Raw genomic sequence first — 18,844 nt, forward strand, 5'->3', positions numbered from 1 at the left:
CACCCCTTCCGCAGCTCGCAGGCCGTGGGGTGCCGCGCGGGGAGGGGGAGGGGAAGGGAGGAGGGGCGCGTGGCGAAGGAAGGGGGCTCTCCCGGGAGGGGAAGGGCCGTGCGCGCGCACCGCCCTCCGCCCCCCCGCCGACCCCCCCTCGCAGCCCGCCTCGTCCCCGGCCCGGGAGAGGGGGGCTTGTTGGAGGGGACGCGGGCGCGAGCACGCACCTCGCGCGCTGCCCAGCGCTCTCTGGGGCTCTCTGGCTCTCTCCACCCGGCTGCTGTGGCGGACGCCGCGGCTAGCTCACTGGCTGGCTGGCAGGGTGGCTGGCTGCAGGGAGGAAGGGAACGCGACGCGCCTGGCTTCGACTGCCTGCCCTCCACCTCCGCAGCGAGTTTCCGTACCTTCAGGCGGACCCAGAGAACGCACACGTGTGGTCACTGCCAGCCTGGTTTCTGGACGCCACTCAATCGCCCAATGTTGACCCTCGAGCTTTCCTCCACCCCAGCTCTGGCCGTCTCTGTAGAGTGCCAGTTTTGTGGGCCAGCCCACTCGGCAAAAAAGCCTAGAAGAGCCTCCGCCCCCTTCTTTCACTCCTGCAAAACCAAGCAGTTGCCCTGTTGGCAGAGCTCATCTGTGGAAGCCTCAGTTCTGAGCCCGTTGGCTGCCTCACCTTGACAAGGGGACCAATGTCCCTTGTCTCCATCCCTGTTGACCTAGAAAGAAAACTCCTTGACTCACGTCTCTTTTTTGAGCTTCACAGAGAGCCCTAGCAAAAAAAGTTCAATGCATCCCACACAGCCTGGAAATGTTGTACTTAACGGCCCCATCTCCCTTTCTGGTTTCAGGTTTCTGAAACAGATCGTCAAGAGAAGTGAATTGGAAAACCAAGACTGGCAGACTCTTTTTCTTCACACAGTAGGCAGGAGCAGACAGTCCAGGGATTCTCGGAACACCTATCTTCCCTTTGGAGGACACTGAGTTCTAAGACAAAGGCAGGTCAATATGGCAGCAAGACTGAAGGGACACAAAAGAGTCATGGTGATTTGGTGACAGTTCTTCGAATGACAGTGTCTTAAAGAAAGGTGGATCAAGGAACTCCTGAACTTGTGGGTTGCATTGAGTGAGAAATCAGCATGGCTCAGGTAAAAAGCTCTAGAGTCCTCCTCCTTCAAGATCACTGGGAAGCCTGTTTACAGTATCACTCTTGAATGCTGCCTTAGTCAACATATTGACCAACCCCAGTGAGCCAAGCTCTGTATTAAGCACCAGGGGGAGATCTAGAGGAAGGAAAGGAGACAGGCCACAGCCCCTGCCTTCAGGGAGCTTCCAGTCAAATGAAGGAGGTAGGCTATACTGCATCACAGGCACTGATGGGACCTTTGCAAAGCACATGTACACAGTTTACATTTGGTACATTAAGTGCCAAGGGGCATAAGGGAGTGAATAGTCTGGTGAATGCTCTGATTGTTTTTTTAAAATAGGAATTTATTGAGCTTCTGTTATATGCAAGGCATTGTGTTGGGAATACAAAGATGAATAAGTTTGTCCTTGTCCCCAGCAAGCTTCCAGGCTATTTGGGGTGGGGTGGAGGGATGGAAAGACAGACTGTCATTTATTTTCATATTCACAACGCCTTGCATAATGGCTGGCTAGTAATGGAGAGTGAATGCGTTGACTGAAAGAATATGCAACAGTGGAGATACATACATAGCAGAGGAGAGCATGTTACTTCTGCCTGGGTGGAAAAAGAAGGTGATGCTTGAAGGGTACACAGGATTTTTCTAAACAAACAGAGAAGAGCATTGAGATGGGAAACTCTGAAGGGAGAGAGGCATGGGAGAGCCTGATGAGGTTCAGAGGACCACAGGTAGTTTGGTATGGAGCAAAGGATTTATATAGGAATACCTAGGGAGGGAGATAATGATGGATGGGCAAATTGTTTCCTGGAGAAGTAAGCAGAGTGTAACCAAGGGTCTTTCATGCCTTGTCAAGGAATTAGACTTCATTCTATGGAGGGGGATAACCTAAGGAGTACTAACTAGCAGAGTAACATCAGATCGGTGTATTTAGAAGGTAATGGTATTATAGGTGTGGACAATGGATCGGAGTGATAAGAGAGCCAGATAGGCTATTTTAATTGTCTGGGTTAAAAAAGCTATGTGTGGAGCCAGCAGGTGGCATGGAGGTGAAGGCACTGGATTCCACATAGCTGACTTCACACTTCTAATTTGGACCTGGCAGCTTGGAAAATGCCAGGTTCACGTGCTTGTATGTGTGCATACCCAAAATCCTGAAGGGAGAATAGAGAAGAAGGGATTGTAGTGTGGCCATTCCCCCTGGGGGGTGATTGCTCGCTCTCTCTCGCTCTGCAAAGCACATGTGTTTTATAGCAAACTAAAAAACAAAAAGCTGTGTGCACACATCCCCAGTGTGGCTTCCATCTTTCTTCCAGGGAACCTCCCCTACCAGTCTCACCAGGATCACAGTCTGGTTGTAGTATAATTGGCTTTCTTCCAGCTGCTTCTGCACACAAAGCTTCCTCCTTTCCACTTAGAGTAGGAGTCCTTTGGTCTCTTCTTCCTTTGTCTGCAACCCACTTCATAGCATCTTGTTCTGCGAAGGCTGCCTTTTACTAAGCACTGACTTTGTGCAGGGCACTGTTAGGTGTCATACATCTTAGTTTAATTCTCATCAGCCCAGTGTCAACCTAGTGATGGAAGGCAATATGACAGCATTTTGTATTTAAGAAAACTGAGACTTGAATAGATGGAGTAACTTGCCCAAGATTACACAGTGCAAACAGCAGAGCTAAAACTTAATTCTGGGGACCAGCAGGTGGTGTGGTGCTTAGAGGTGCTGGACTTCCACATGGCGAACCATGGTGCAAGTCCCAAACCTAGAGGCTTGCTTTCTCATTTTGTCCCTCTCTCCCTCTCTCTGGAAATAGTAAAATAATAATAATAAAGTTAAATAAAATAATTTTAAAATTTTTTTAAACTTTATTTTATTTATTTATTTTAATTTGACCAGAGAGGGACAGAGGCAGAGTGAGAGAGAGAAAGTGAGAAAGCAAGCCACCAGGTTCAAACTCGAACCGCGGTCAGCCATGTGGGAGTCTGGTGCCCTTAACCACCACTCCACCTGCTGGCCCCCCAATAAAATAATTTTTAAAATTACTACTATTTTTTTAATCTGAACTTTTCACTCTAAAGTCCCTGCAGGTGGGTAGGGGGTCCTGAGGTATGTTGATCATCTGAAAACAGCTTTTTTTTTTAAAAGAGATTTTTGGTATAGGGCATGGGAGAGAGAGACGGAGACAATCAAGAAATCCCCCGCCCCCTGGGGAGTGGGAATGGCCACACCACCAGTCCTTTCTCCTCTCAGGATTTTGGAAATGCACATACACACACCCATGTGTGCATTTTAGAAATGCACGCACACAGCATGAGTTTTAAACCACTAAGACTTGGACCATGGTCAACTATGTTGGAGTCCAGTGACATACCCATCTGCTGGTTTCCCAAAAAGAATTTCTTAAATTTGGGAGTTTGCTAAACTTACTACTCTTCTTTCTTTTTTTTTTTTTCTTTCTTTCTTTTTATTTTTCCTTAATTTGCCAGAGTGTACATGTGCTTGACTGAGGAAAAGAGAGGGAAAGTGAAAGAAGACCCCATGGGGAGTGATTGTGCCACAGTCCCTTCTCCATTTCTCCCTCCTTTCAGGATTTTGGGCACATATTGCACATGCGCCCAGTGTGTTTTCAAGCCACCGAGTCTGGAACTCAAACTGCATAGTTAGCTATGTGGGATCCAACCACGTTAACCACCATACCACCGCTGACTACTTTTTAAGTTTCTTTAGGGGCCAGCAGGCGGCATGGTAGTTAAAGTGCTGGACTTCTCACATGGCCAGTCACAGATTGAGTCCCAAACCTGGCAGCTTGCTTTCTCATTTTCCCTTTCTCACTCTGTGTCTCTCTGGTCAAATAAAAATAATAATAACAAAAATAAATAATTACTTTTTAAAAGTTTTTTTCATAAAAGTTTATTCTGGATCAGCTAGGTGGCACGGTGGTTAAAGCAGCTGGATCCCACATGGCCAACTGCCCGTTTTGAGTCCTGGCCCCAGCAGCTTGAAATACATGCCAAGTGCATGTGCATCCATGCCTAAAATCCCAAGAGGAGAGTGAAGGAGGACATCTCACGAGTTGGGGGGAGGAGGGGGGCGGGTGTTTTTTCACTTTGTCTTCCTCTCTGTCAAGCAAGCACTGGCATCCTCTAGCAAACTAAAAAACGTATATTCTCTGGTGCTAGCTAAACAAAACCAGTTTGAAGAACACAGCAATAAAAAGAAATTTGTTTATCCTTGTTAAATAATTTTTGAACCGTTAGGTCACTATAAAAAGTCACGACGTATTTTTCTGTTTTTAATGCAAAAATGCGTCATGACTTTACCGATGATGACCCAATATATCTGCTGTAATTGACAACTTTTAGAGTATTTAAAATCTGAAGAGAAAAGGGCCAGCAGGTGGCATAGTGATTAAGGTGCTGGATTCCCATATTTTCAATTGTAGTTCGAGGTCTGGACCCAATGGCTTAAAATTCACGCCAGGCGTGTGTGTGCATGTCCAAAATCCTGAGAGGACAGTAGAGAAAGGATTGCAGTGTGGCCATTTCCCCCCAGGGGGTGATCTCTCGATTTATGTCTCTCGCTCTCTCTCCAGCGAGTGCATGCGCCTTGTAGCAAAAATCTCTCAAAAAATATTTAAAGAGAAAAATAACCTATTTTGACTGGTAAACTTGTTCGTTTATTCATAAAACAAACTGATAGAATATATAGTTGGTCCCAGTGGGTTCTGCCTATCAGAAGTAGACTCTGAAGCTAAGGGCCATGAGAAAAGGAGGAGAAAGTTCCATTTCAGTGGCTCAGCAAGACAGACCCTCCTACCTGCTCATAGTTGAGGCCTAGAAACACCTTTGAAGTGGGCCGGCTGGTGGTGTGATGGTTAAAGGGGCTGGATTCCATGTGGCAGCAGCATGCTCAAGTCCCTGAACTGCACCTACACTGGGTACACGTGCATGCACGCCCAAATTCCTGGGAGGAGAAGGGATTATGGCATGACCATCCCCCCAGGGGTGTGTTCCCCCACCCCTTCTCCTGTGTCTCTCTGGCAAGTGCACAAGCCCTATAGCAAATTTTAAAAAATAATGAAGAAGTGCCTTTGAAGTGATATATAGGGACATACACACGCATACTTTGCGCAGCACCTTGCTAATGACAAAACTGTTGATACTTGGTTATTCACTTAATCTATCTTAAAATGCAGGGGGATGACAAAATACGCAACTGGTTCCTGGTGAGAGGAGTTAAGGAGGACTCTTAAAGGAAGCAGAGGTTTCACACTGAGGAGGGACATTTCCCTAAAGAGAAGCAGTTGTGTGTAGCTGGGCATATGAGGTAGTTCTATAGAGGATGGCAGCCTGTTTTTGCCCTGCCAGGTGACCTGACACCTCATCTCCTTTCAACTTAGGCAAGTCTCCTGGCTTGTGAAGGCCTAGCAGGTGTGAGTTTGGTTCCTACTGCAGCCAGCAAGAAGATGATGCTGAGCCAGATTGCCAGCAAGCAGGCCGAGAATGGCGAGAGGGCAGGTAGCCCTGATGTGCTGAGGTGCTCGAGTCAGGTACAGCGCTTGAGTCCAATGTGGCACCTGGGGGTCGGGCGGCCCGAGCTGTCTTGTCAGGAGACACAAAGCTTTGATTCCTCAGTGCTTCCGTGTAGGAACATGAGGAAAGGGGATCCAGCTGGGGAAGGAATGAATGGGGTATTTTAGAGAGCTAGGGAAAGTCTCTCTGTACCTGCAACCCCTTATGACAGGGTATGTGGAGAGGAAATAGATGTGTACTTTCTCAGAACCTTTGGGGCCAGTGGTTTACTGTAACTTAAAGGATGTTTGTCTGAAAATAGCATTTGGTCTCTCGTCTTACATGCTGAGATAGACTGTGAGTTTAGGTTTGATTTGTCTTCAAAGGGCCACCGAAAAGACAGCGATAAGTCTCGGAGCCGCAAAGATGATGACAGCTTGGCTGAGGCCTCTCACTCAAAAAAGACTGTTAAAAAGGCAGGTAATGGGGTTATCCTTCAAACTGGTGCTGTTTGGTAGTGGAGTAATTGTCCTCTTTTGTCCCATAACTCAACCCAGAATTTTCCCTGCTCACTTTGGTTCTTCATAGCCAGTGAGTGTGTCCCTTGATTTCATTTAAAGACCACTTCAGTAGCTGATCTCTGCCCCAGATGGAGCATATGTGGTGTAGGTTGGGGAGCATGAGGGCTCGTGATCCTGAGGTAGGGGGGAAGGCAGACGCCATCCCAGGTCCTGCTCAGAGTGTTGAGTTTGACGAGGCAGGCAGTTGCTCTACTCCACAGAGTCTCTTAGCTCTAAGAAGTGTGGGAGGTGACAGCACTGTTGGACAGCCTCAGGAATATGGAGGTGACAGCACCATTGTCCTGCAGCTGGAAATGGACCCAGAGTCAAATGGTCTTTCCCAGCAGAGGGATAGCCGTATGACATGCTTGATTGTTGCCCTCAGGTGGTGGTAGTGGAACAAAACGGTTCTTTTCAAGTAAAGATACCCAAAAATTTTATTTGTGAACACTGCTTTGGAGCCTTTAGGAGCAGTTACCACCTCAAGAGGCACATCCTTATTCACACTGGTAAGTCTCTTGCTTGTATTCAGAGGGAGAGATACATCAAAACTTGTATTCTGTGTGTGCGTGTAGTTGTAGTTGAGTTTTTTAAAGGGAAGTATTAGGAATGGAGGAAGACCACAGTGAACCAGGTAGAGAGATTGCATGGGTCTTACCTGGTATAACTGACTACAGCACCTCTGGGGACCCCTCCCCACTGATGGTAGCTTAGATGTCTGCATGTAGCTGAGAGTTACAGGTTCTGGGGAAATAACTGGAATGTGACTCCTACCATTTACACCACTTGACATTTACTTCTTTCTCCACCTGGGCCAGGTGAGAAGCCATTTGAGTGTGATATATGTGATATGCGCTTCATTCAGAAGTACCACCTGGAACGCCACAAGCGTGTACATAGTGGCGAAAAGCCTTACCAATGTGAACGATGTCATCAGGTAAGGCTCACATGTTCTCCATCCCCGTTACAGTCCAACACACATGTATTTCCTTCTCTAAGAGCCAGTGTCAGCCCCTAGTACCCGATACAGGGGCCATCAGGAATTTTTCACCATAAGAAGGTTAGCCCTTCAGGGTGAGGTGCATCTCTCTGGCCTTATACAACCAACCATGGAGAAGGGGTCATTGGAATATTGTAATAATAATAGCATTTCTCTTTTTCTTGCTTGCTTGCTTTCTTTTTCTTTTTTTTTTTTTTTTTTTTTTTTAAGGTTTTTGCCTCCATTCTAGAGAGACAAGAAACAGTGAGAGGGAAATTGAGATATCACTGCCCCATGGGGAATGGCCACGCTGCAGTCCCTTCTCCATTCTCCTCCAGGGATTTCATATACACACACACACATGTGCCAGTATGATTTTCAAGCTGTCAACTCTAAAACTCGAACCGCAGTCGACCATGTGGGAATCCAACACCTTAAGCACTTAACCCGCCTGGCACTGAAAGCATAATTTACGTAGATGATTTAGGCCTCATCATAACTCCATAGGATAGCTCTGCTGTCCTTACGTCACATACGGAGAAGACGAGGTTCAGAGACATTGGGTTTCCCAAGAACCCAGCAGATAAAGAGCAGAGCTAGGATTCAATTCCGCCTCATCAGAGCTTGTGCACCCTGAAGGAAGAGATTCAATCTTTGCCTTTGGAATCAGTAATCTGATCTGATGAGAATGTAAGAGCCAGGACCAAAATTAAAATAAGAGATGAGCAATGATAATAGCCAACACTTCTCAGAAGGTTTGCCTAGATCCCAAGCTTTGTCCTTTATTCTTACATCAAATCTTTAAAACACTAGAGGGAGAGTTCCTTGAGGGCAGAGACTTTGTCCCTGTAGTTCTTCACTCTGTCCGCAGCCCTAAGAACTGTATCTGCCCTCAGATAGATGCTCAATAAATATTTGATGAATAAAGCAACTGTGCTGTAAATAGGTACTTTCAGCCCTGTTTTACAGAGGAGTGTACGGATTCAGTGCTGTAGATAATTTGCCCGAGATCACACACCTAACAAGTGATAGAACCAGGATTCAGACCCTGACGCTCTAGCTCTGGAGCTTGCCTACTTACTCTCAGTGTGCTCAGACCGTCTACACGTGCAGGGGGACGGAGAATGTGACAGGTGCCTCCATGTGGGGAAGGAGCTAGCGAACAGGTAGCTGAGTTTCTCCACTCAAGCACTTAACCCTCCCTTTCTTCTCAGTGTTTTTCTCGGACAGATCGATTACTCAGACACAAACGGATGTGCCAAGGGTGCCAGTCCAAGACTTCCGACGGGCAGTTTTCTCTATAAATGCAAGGGGCCCCGGGTGGTGGGAGTGATCAGAAGAACCTGCAGAAGAGCGCACACCCTCTGGTCTGATGGTCCCACCACCACCCCGTCTGAACCTGTCCCCCTCCTGGAGGGGTGGACCCAGGAGACCAGAAGAGTGCATCAGGGGACCGTGGCCCCAGAGCCTCAGCTCTGTAAATAATCTGAGACTATGAGTATCTCGGGGAAGTTCCTGCAGCATTCCTGGGTAGGGGAACTAGTCCCTGGACCCTTGACTGAGGTCAGGTGGGGACTCGAGGTATAGGACCAAGACTGAAGTGTGGCTCCCACATCCTTGGACTCCAGCTGGCAGCTGAAATGGAAAAGATGGGGGACGGGGATTTGTTTGTTCTGTTCTTGTTTTTGTTTACTGAAAAGCAATTTCAGCAGATAAACTGTGGATACAGGTAATCATGGAGTCCTGGTCCTAAGCAGGGACTGTGGCTGGTCCAACTCCCCTCTAAAATGGGTTTTTAGTGCAGTCGACCCCCCAGGGTTCCTCAGCCCGGCAGCTGACCTCTGTTGGGGGGAGAGTAGGATCAGAGATGGCAGCCGAGCTTAAGTTAGCCGCCTTATACGCTAGAGACAAAGGGAAAAACAGTGGAGGAGCAGACAGGATCTGTGAGGGCGAGGCTGCCTCTTACTTCCTCCAGGGGAGAGTAAGAGTTGTGCCTGTGGCTGTCATAAAGGCCCACGCCACACTGGTACCTGACGGGGTCAGCTGAGGTGCCTTTTGGAGGACCCTTGGATGAGAGTGGCCTGTGAAGCCCTTTCTTCTCTCTGGGCAGTTGGTCTTGAAGATGTTTGTGGCTACCTCACTGCCATTGACTTCTAAAACCAGACTAGTGTTGAGCAGGGTCTCATGGATGATGGATGTCAGAGAGGGTTCTCACTCCTTGTGCCCTCTTAGAACAACCCAGGACTAGTCCCAAGTTGTCTAACATCTGTTCAAGGAACAAGAATTTGGAGTCTTTTTTTTTTTTTTTTTTTTTTTTGAGAGGTTTTTGCTATAGAGCACGTGCGCTTGCCAGACAGACAGAGACAGGGAGACAGAAAGCGAGAAATCACCCCCCCAGGGGGGATGGCCACGCCGTAATCCCTTCTGCTCCATTCTCCTCTCGGGATCTTGGGCACGCACGCACACATGCCCAGCGTGAGTTTTAAGCCACCGGGTTCAGGACTCGAACCACGGTCGACTACATGGGAGTCCAGCGACATAGCCATTATGCTAACTGCTGGTCCCAAGAATTTGGAGTCTCTTGACATGACTGTCACACAGTAGAAGCTGCTCTCCCTGCCCAAGTCCTATCACTGTATTCAGGTAGAGGAGACGGGTCTGGCCATTGATCCTAGAGAACAAGAGTTTGACTGCCTTTTTATAGCCATCCTTCCCAACAAAGAATTGAGGAAGGACAGGAAGAAAGCTAATGTAGGTTCTATTCTTCTTGTTCTTTGCTCCAGCACCACCACCTTGTCCATCCTCAATAATGAGCAGGCGTGTGGGGGGTATGTGATTACTCGTGTTTGTGTGCTTGGAGAATGGCGGATTACTGAGCCAAACCTTTCTCTGGCCTGAACTTAAGGGAGGGTGAGCATAAAACAGCCTCCTCTCACACACGCCTGAAGGGTGCTCGAAGTCCTAACAGGAGCTGAGGAACTCAAATTTAGGCATCAGGGGGCATTGTTTTGGAGGGGGTATTTTTAAATGATTGGACAGGCCAGTGGTTAGGGCTTGCAAACATGAATTTTCTAAGGCAAAATGAGAGAAATAATAACCTTTCTTTTTGGTAAAGAAAGGATCCTCGTGGGAGGTGGGAAGTCTTGGGTTTGGTTGACTCCCAGTGTGGCCTCTCCTGACCAGTGGGGGGTGGGAGAACCGTCCTGGGAATAACCGTGAAGGCTAGGTGAACCTGAGCACCTAAGGTCAGGGAGGTCTGAGAGGGGCCTCCAGGAAGTCTGCTCTGTTGTCCAGCAAAGGGAGGGGATGGACAGCGGCAGACTCCTGGCTGTTACCTTCTCCAGTGAAGAGAAGGTGGAAGGGGGTCCTGTGTACCTCTGAGTAGGAGCACTTCAGGGAAGAAGAAAGGAGACCTTGCACCCTGTAGATTTCCCCTGATAGCATCCGAGATCCTTTGGGGGAGACGCTGAGGAGCGTTTGCTGCTGTGCTCTCTGTGTTAAGTCAATGCTCCCAGGTGTGCAGTCTGCCACCTAGACCTCCATTTTTGGATCTGCCCTGTGATCTTAGCAAGCAGGGGTATCTTTCTGCATGCGAGCCAGCTCCCTACCTGTTAGAGGGCTCTGCTAGGGCTGGGTTTTCTGTCATTCCCCTCTGGGAAGGAGGTTACAATTAGAAAACTCTCCTCCAAAAGTGCTTTGAAACCAGAGGCCTCTCCTTACCACTTGCCGCTAATCTGTGCGGGATGGGGTTGTATGTTGAATCATGAGTGACCTCTGCCCCTACATGTACGAATGTGTGTACTAGGTCAGGATGTGCCCTGTCCCCCAGACCTTGGCTTCCTTCCCGGGGTGAGGGTGGGGGGCTTGTGAGTGTGTATAGGGGCCATTACCAGAACCACCCCTGCCTGCCAAGGACTGGGTGTGGGGGGCACTCGAACAGGTGGTTGTAGTTGTCGAGTGCTGGTGTTCTGGAGTAATGGATGTGTGAGGAGAGGAGCAAAGGGGTAATTTAGCATCCAGAGGGCCCAGGAGCCCCACATATACCCCAGGGAATCCATAGACCGCTGCAAAGGCTCCTGGGCCCAATGCCCACCCCTCCTCTGCTGGGGTGGGGCCTAGCACTGGAAAGATGCCTCAGGTGTGTTTGGAGGGAGGGGAAATATAGAACAGGCTCTCAGAGACCAGGGTGTGAACTGGGGGCTAGGGAGGGGGTCGTGCCAGTTCCGCTTGGATTGCTGCACCCGGCCCTGCCAGCCCCGCCCTTCCCAGCACCCCAAGTCTTTTCCGTCCACCCCCAACAGACTCTTGTCATCACTTAGCTACTGATTGTGCCCCATGGCTTGACATTGGAGGGTTAAATGAGTGGAGTCCCGGAACATTTGACCCTCTCGCCAGATGCTCTCTGCCTCCGCTGTGGCCCTGGGGCTGTTACCTTCAGCAATCCCCCCTACCCTTACTCTCCACCTGTTTTGTTTTTTTTTTTTAATATACTTATTTTGCTATGGGGGAGGGGAATATCAAATGAACAAGATCACTTTTAAGTGGTAGTTTTTATAAGATGTTATAAACTTGTATCTTTTTACCATTAAAGTGCAGTGTATGTTCCTTCGTGATATATTTAGGATATTTAAATAAAATGAGACTTTTCTACATACGATGTCCTCTTTGGGAAGCATATCCTTTGGGGCAGCTTTTTCTGTGGAAGCCAGCGGTTTTAGTGGTTTCCTTTTTTCCTAATATCACCATCTGCCAACTTCCAGCATCCCATAAGCCCTCACCTTAGAATGGCATCCTCTTTGCACAAGAGAAAAAGCATGCCCAACAGGACAGGATGAGGTTGGTCATCAGCAGTCGTGTTCCATGAGCTCCAGGCCTCCACCAGCATCACCCACGAAGTCACAGCTCACTGCTGCAAACCCTCCCCCCCCCGCCCCAGTCAGAACCAGCTGTTACCAGGTGGGGCAGAGGGTGAGACCCTCTCTCTGCCCTCAGGTGGTGAGGATGTGAGCTTTCCTGAGGCCAGGGCTCAGCAGCCTGCTCTGAGGGGTCCAAGCGACAGCTGTGTTCTGGGGAAGACTTTATTGTGTACTTGGTAGGGTAGCCCCAGTCGTGAGGTAGGGCAGCAAGGCAGTGGCAGTGGGGAGCAGCCCCTGCAGGTGTCTGAACATGAAGTCGGGCGGTGACCAGTTGTGGCAATGAATGTCACCTGCCAGACTGCTGCCTAGTAGGCCCCACCATGCCCCACCTCCTTCTGTCGTCTGGGGAGGAGAGTCGTCCTGGGTGAGTGTTCCTCCCCCACTTAGAAAGGGGGGTCATCTGCCTCTTGAAAGCGGGGATTGATGGTGGTCGTAATGGCACTTTTGTAGAGAGGATTGTTGTCCTGGGGGAGAGGTTGCAAAAGATGAGGGAATTGCCAGGCTCCCTCTTCCCCTTTAGTCCTAAGAAGGCAGCCTAGAGCTTGAGCAGGATCTTAAGACACTGGTGGGCGTTAGAGGGGTCAGTTAAGTGTTCAAGTTAACTGTGGTGCCTGAGTGGAAGTCACAGCTGGGCCTGGAGTGGAGAAGCAGAGCAAAAAGGAACCCAGCCCAGCACCCTCACCTGCTTCCAGTTTAGTTGCTGCCGCTCCTTTTCAAAGCGGCTGTACTCCCGGCGGTCGTAGATCTCCACTGAGAGCCGATAAGCCAGGACCAGCACCAGTCCCACTGCCACAATGCCCCCGATACAACCCAGCACTACAGCCTGAGTGTGGTCTGCTCCCTCTGTGGAGGACAAACAGCATAGATTTCTGAGCGCTGGAACATGGAGGGACAGACTGACAGTCACTCACATGTCCAGCCCCCCCAGTCCCTGTCTGTCATTGAAAGTGGGGTGCACAGTTATCCTAGTGCCCAAGATTAGCCATGTCCACTGGCTCCATCACCTCTGCTTTTGCCCTGAATTCACAGCCCTGCTCCACCCCAGCCTGGTTTCCCACAATCTTCACCTCCCATTCCCAGAGTTTTGGGGCCTTGCCCATCAGATTTACTGGGCTTCGTTTGGAATGTTGGTGGCACCCTGCCTACTCACGCTCTTGAGGTTTCACTCTCAGCAGGACCCTGCCTCCAGCCTCATTTGTTACCAGGAAGAAGAACAGCTTGTTGTCCAGAGTCCTCTCTTTGCACCAGCCATCATCCAAGACAGGGGTCAAATCCAGGGTCACATTGGCATGGGCACAGGCCATGCTGCAATTGGTAGCCAAAGGACCAGTCCCAAAGGCCCCACACTCTGCACAGTCCCTGTCCAGTGGATGCCAGGAAGTTACCAAGTGGGCAGTGACTTACTTCCCCCCCCCCCGCCACCACTTGGTGGGAAGGAGAGCAGGCAGGCCCAGCAAGCCCCACTGTGCCCCTGCTTGGGGTGAGAGACCCGGGCCTCACCTGTGTGTCTCGCATGGTGTCTTGCAGCCTGAGCACTGGTCACACAGAGCTCCGTAGTAGCCCTCCGTGCACTGGCAGCGGTTGCATTTGCAGTATCCGTGCCCACTGCAGTGTCCTCCCTCAGAACTGACACAGTTGTCCACGTCCCCACTGCACTCACATGCTCTGCCCGTGCGGTTTGCATGACAGTGACACACTCCACATTGGCAGTGGCCAAAACCTGAGGCAGAGCCATGCACAGGGTGATAACTACTTCCCGCCACACCCCACCGCAGGTCTATGCTGCCAGTCCCTTCCTGCCAGGCGCCTGTCCAGCTCCCTCACCAGAACCTTTGGTATTTGCTCTCAGCGCCAGGAAGCCCCTGAGCCTGTGCCATTAGGAGGGCTTCTCAGACCCACCCCCCCCAAAGACTCCAGTTACCTCCACAGAGGATGCCCTCATGTCGCTCGCAGCTGGCATCGTCGCACTCACATAGACGCCCGGAGCTCTGTCCACTGCAGCTGCAGCGTCCACACTGGCACCGTCCCTTCCCACTGCACAAGGGCCCTGTCCCATTGGGGGCTCGGCACCCAGATTCCAGGTCAGGGGAGGACAGCTCAGCCTCAGAGCACTCACAGAGCCGACCCAGACGGCCGGGCACACAGCTGGGAGGGGAGGCAGAAAGTGATCAGTGTGACCATCCCTGATCTGTTTCTCCCGGGACCCTTTCAGTCCAAGTTCTCAAAAGATGACATGGCCATAGGGATGCCAGAGTACTGTGTTGCCCCAGGGGGGAGAAGGGAGCTCTGGTTGAGGGGAAACCTGGGTGTATCTGGGAAGCTTTGGGGGATAAATTCCAGAGTGGAGTCTTGGCTGTCTAGCAGACCTCAGTGGGAGGCCGGAAGGCAAAGGTGGAAGAACGCAGGGTTAGTGATTTGTAGGGAGCCAGATGGGCGAAGGGAAGATGTCCTCACCTGCACACCCCACATTGTAGGTGCCCCTGGCCATCACTGCAGTAGGGAGCCTGGAGCTGGGTGTCACTGCAGTTACAATCACACACAGTGTGCAACTCCACAGTCACCTCTTCTGAGAAGCCAAGGGCCCGCAGCCTCAGGAGATGGGGCTGTGGGAGACAGCTAGTAGCTTGGAGAGTAACCCAGAAGTTCACCTGAGGATAGTGGGCAGGGATCAGTCTAAGATTAAACACACACACATTGACACCTGCTGGTCATAGAGAACCCTACCCTTTAATAAGAGAGATGGTCATCCCAACACCCATATCCTAGAAACACTTGAGAAAGGGCAGATGGAGGCTTTCACACCACCCCATCTTTTCCTGCCCACTCCCACCCTCCACTTCCGTCTACCTCTCCTGGCCGACTCTCACCGTTTGGTTGATTCCAACTTGCTTGCACTGTCCCCGGTCCCCAGCCTCACTCTCTGTCTTCTCAGGACCCCCACACTGAGATTCATAAGAGATATGGACCCCAGGAGGGAGCGAAGAATGTTCAAGGGTCACGGTGGATGACAGGCTCTATGGGAAAAGGGAGTGAGTATTCATGTGAAGCCAGGACCCCAACCCCACCTTACACCCGCTCTAGCCATTCCAGTTCTGCCAGACCCCACTCCTCTGCCCACCATGGGGCTCCTTTCAGTCTGCCAAGGAGAATTTCTGGAGGAAGGACCTGTGTGAACCTTGAGTGGAACACACAGGTCCAGAGGCCGCCATACAGCACTACAGTGCATTTCTCAGCAAGGGCCACTGTGAGTCAGGCTGGCCAGGTGCTGTAAACATGCAGGGTCCGTGTTTATCAAACCCCAAGTCAGTACACCTAACCTGGGCACGTGCCTGGTTGAAAGGGCAGTTCATTACATTCACTTTGTCTTGGGAAATTTGATGCTGTCTCAGATTTTCTCACCATGGGTTTAGGGCATGTTCCCTGTCATCAAGAGGCCTACTGTGTTGCATAGAGAAATGTAAACCCAAGAAACACTTCAGAACTTTCATAATTCTGTCTATAAAGTCTAGTGTCAGTGCCGACAGGTAGCGTGGTGGTTAGAGGCACTGGACTCCACATGGCTGACTGCGATTCAAGTCCTGGACCTGGTGGGTTACTTTCTCACTTTCCCCCTTTCTCTGTCTCTGATCCAACTGAAAAATAATAATAAATTATATTAAATAATTACTTTCTTTAAGTCTAGGGTTCTGTGACCAGCAGATGTCATAATGGTTACATTTCTAGACTCCCATGTAGTTGACCGCTGTTCAAGTGCTGGACCCAGTGACTTAAAACTCATTTCGGGTGCATGTCTGTATGTGCCCAAAACCCCAAGAGGAGAAGGGATCACAGTGTGGCCATCCCTCCTGGGGGGGGTGATTTCTTCTCACTTTCTGTCTCTATTTCTCTGGCGAGCACATGCACCCTATAGCAAAAATCTCTCTAAAAAACAATAATAATAATAGAGACCAACAGGTGGTGTGGTGGTAAAGGTTTGAGTCCCAGACCCGGTGGCTTGCTTTCTCACGTTTCCTCTCTCTCCCTCTCTGGTCAAATTAAAATAAATAATTCTTAAAACAATAATAATAAAAGTCTAGGATTCTTATGAAGAATATCTCTGAATACTCTATAAAATTAGTGAAAGCAGACTAGGTCTTTTTTATTATTATTTTTTTAATTTGCCGAAGGGTGCATGCGCTCATCAGAGAGAGAGAAACAGAGACGGAGAGAGAGAAAGCAACCCCTAATGGGACATGGCCATGCTACAGTCCCTCCTCTTCCATCTCTCCCTCCTTTTGGAATTTTGGGCATGCATGTACATGCACCTGGCATGTTTTTCAAGCCACCAACTCCAGGATTGGAGCTATGGTTGGCTATGTGGGATCCAGCCCCTTTAACCACCAGGTTACAGGTTGGTGTTCACGTTCTTTTATGTATGGACTGCCTGGGGACAAATGCCGGCCCTTCCATTTACTATGTGTGGCCTCAGGCAAGTCACTTAGCTTCCTTGAGTCTGTTTCCCTCATCTGTGAAACAGGGATGAAATAGTCATGAAGCAGTGATTTAAATGACAGAGCAAACAGTGTGTGTACCTGGGACAGTGCTTCAAATAAAACACAGCCCAATGATTGCTGCTTTCTTCCTTGTCCAAAGGAGGTCTCTATGTTATATGCATATTAGACACTTAGGATTTAAGACCATGAGACCCACTACAGGGGCAAAGCCACAAGAGATAGTTCCCTTCCCTAGGTCAGTGCCAAACAGAAATGTTGGGCCAGAACACAGAGTACCCACCAGGGCATACCCAGTAGTTGCAGGGACAGGCTAACCTGGAGACTCCAGAACTGTAGAGCCACCGCTAGTGTGCAGTGGCCACTTGGAAAAGCTGCAGGCACCAGACCCCAAGTAAGGGCAGCCAGGTGGGCTGCTATGGGGCAAGGCTGCCCAGCCTTAGAGGCCCAATCCCTACCTGGGGTTGTGGGACATGGAGTCAAAGGAGATTATTCTCAAGCTTTGACATTTAATGTCTGGGCTGGCCCTGTGGCCTGGTGGCTGGGGGGAGCTGGATCCCACAGAGCTGACTACACGATTGAAGTCCCTGCCCTGATGGTTTGAAAAACACACCTGGTGTGTGTGCATGCATGCATACCCCACATCCTGAGAGAATAGAGAGGTGGAGAGGAGGGGGTTGTGGTGTGACCACACCCCGCTGGAGGAGTGCTTTCTCCCTCTCCCTCTGCCTCTGTTTCTGGAAAGCACACGTGCCTTCTGGCAAATTGAAAAATAAAATAAATTAAAAAAAAAAAAAAGATCTGGGGTCGGCAGGTGGCATGGTGGTTAAAGGCACTGGGCTCCCATATGGCCAACTACAGTTCGAGTCCCAGTCCCAGATACGGCAGTTTTCTCCCCCCCACCCCTTGGTCAAATTAAAATAAATAAAGTTAAATAAACTAATTATTTTAAAAATAAAATAAAAGATCTAATGTCTACCTTCTTGAATTGTTACTCCTTTCTTGTGGTATGAGAATTTCTACCCTGTGTCCACCTTGGCATCCAGATGGGAGGGGCGAACAGGGGAAGAGGGAGATTCTGTTTCCTCTCTCTTTGCACATGCCCAGCCTACCCACTGTTCCTGTCAGCCATGTTATGACATAGCTCCAGAGACTGGCTGACGCTGGTCCCATGACTTTGGACTTCCTAGTCACCAATCCCATGAGCCAAATACACCTCTATCCTTTATAAATCGCACAGTGCCAGGTGTTTCATATTTAGCAACATGGCAGCAGACCAGTACAGAAGGGCTCCATGCTCTACACCTAGCAAACACGTAAGATTTATGACCATGAGACAGCAAGTGAATATTAATGACAGCCACATGCAAAGTGCAGGCAGGAGCTGTGAGCTGTTAGACCAAAAAGTGATCATTCCTCCTAGTTCTCCTTTCCCCAGCACCCACTACCACTGTTGTCCCCCCTACCCTAGTCCCTCACATTATAAGCGTCCATAATGAGCTGTACCACGTTGCTGGAGTCCTCACTCAGCTCCCCGACTGCAGACTTTGGAATCAGCTTACTCAGCTCCTGAGTTAAGAGGAGTTTATGGAAATGGTAGGGCACAGCTCTAGGGAAATGAATTCCTGGGAGTCTGGAAGGAGGAAATGTAGGGGGCAGAGAATAGATCTTTGGGAAAACTGACAGAGTGGGATGGGGTAGGGAATTGCATTTGGACAGCTCTCACCTGGTAGACAGGCAGTGTGGGACTGGTGACAGCAAAGATGGGCTGGATGTTTGCTGCAGAGAGGGCCTGGGCTACCTGACCCACAGAGGGGTAGTCCTGGGGCAGGGAACAGGAACAAGGTGAGAGATCTCCCCCAGAACATGCAAGGTGCCCTCAGCCCAGGGAATCCAGGAACTGGGGTTCCACCAACTGCAGGACCCCTGGAGGCTTGGTGAGGAGAACCAAGGAAGTAGGGAGTGGGGAGACACAGGTCTCCCATCCGAGCATCTGGGAGACATGCAGGGGAGGTGCTGCTGGGGAGATGGCAGGGTGTCTACAGGTGGTCACCAGCGAGGAGTGTGAGGCTAGGGACTGGGGATCCTGGAAAGAGAAACCATGGCCCACATGGGGAGGGGCAGGGTGAGGACACTCACAAACTCTGGGCTGCGGCTGTAGAGGCCATTGCTGTCTAAGTGGCAGTGCCCATCACTGGGCATAAAAATGCCACCCAACTTCCCGTCTCCAGCTGTGTGGAATGTGTCATCTGAAGTGAAC

General features: G+C 49.9%; 3 protein-coding genes across 5 annotated transcripts in view; 1 reads left to right on the forward strand and 2 right to left on the reverse strand.

The window, feature by feature from the left end:
• Positions 1-526, reverse strand: part of CSAD (cysteine sulfinic acid decarboxylase) — a 38,234-nt gene extending 37,708 nt beyond the window's left edge. The window contains exon 1 of one of the 2 annotated variants that reach the window (XM_006169055.3): positions 396-526. The gene's annotated coding sequence lies outside the window, so the exon portion shown is untranslated. The other variant, XM_006169056.3, reaches the window with a different exon arrangement.
• Positions 1-9,295, forward strand: part of ZNF740 (zinc finger protein 740) — a 10,392-nt gene extending 1,097 nt beyond the window's left edge. Inside the window, exons 3-8 of one of the 2 annotated variants that reach the window (XM_027768535.1) lie at positions 840-1,136; positions 5,528-5,677; positions 6,026-6,115; positions 6,585-6,708; positions 7,018-7,136; positions 8,393-9,295. In XM_027768535.1, the coding sequence (XP_027624336.1) occupies positions 1,128-1,136; positions 5,528-5,677; positions 6,026-6,115; positions 6,585-6,708; positions 7,018-7,136; positions 8,393-8,482 (582 nt within the window). In that variant the 5' untranslated portion in view covers positions 840-1,127 and the 3' untranslated portion in view covers positions 8,483-9,295. The other variant, XM_006169052.3, reaches the window with a different exon arrangement.
• A 2,414-nt stretch (positions 9,296-11,709) lies between these two features.
• The window catches only part of ITGB7 (integrin subunit beta 7), a 28,508-nt gene continuing 21,373 nt past the window's right edge, over positions 11,710-18,844 (reverse strand). The window contains 7 exon segments of the mRNA XM_006169058.3: positions 11,710-12,558; positions 12,777-12,937; positions 13,245-13,453; positions 13,595-13,814; positions 14,016-14,239; positions 14,549-14,742; positions 14,962-15,108. Of these exon segments, the coding sequence (XP_006169120.1) occupies positions 12,478-12,558; positions 12,777-12,937; positions 13,245-13,453; positions 13,595-13,814; positions 14,016-14,239; positions 14,549-14,742; positions 14,962-15,108 (1,236 nt within the window). The 3' untranslated portion in view covers positions 11,710-12,477.

Source organism: Tupaia chinensis, unplaced genomic scaffold, assembly GCF_000334495.1.
Source record: "Tupaia chinensis unplaced genomic scaffold, TupChi_1.0 Scaffold146740_1, whole genome shotgun sequence".
NCBI lineage: Eukaryota > Metazoa > Chordata > Mammalia > Scandentia > Tupaiidae > Tupaia > Tupaia belangeri.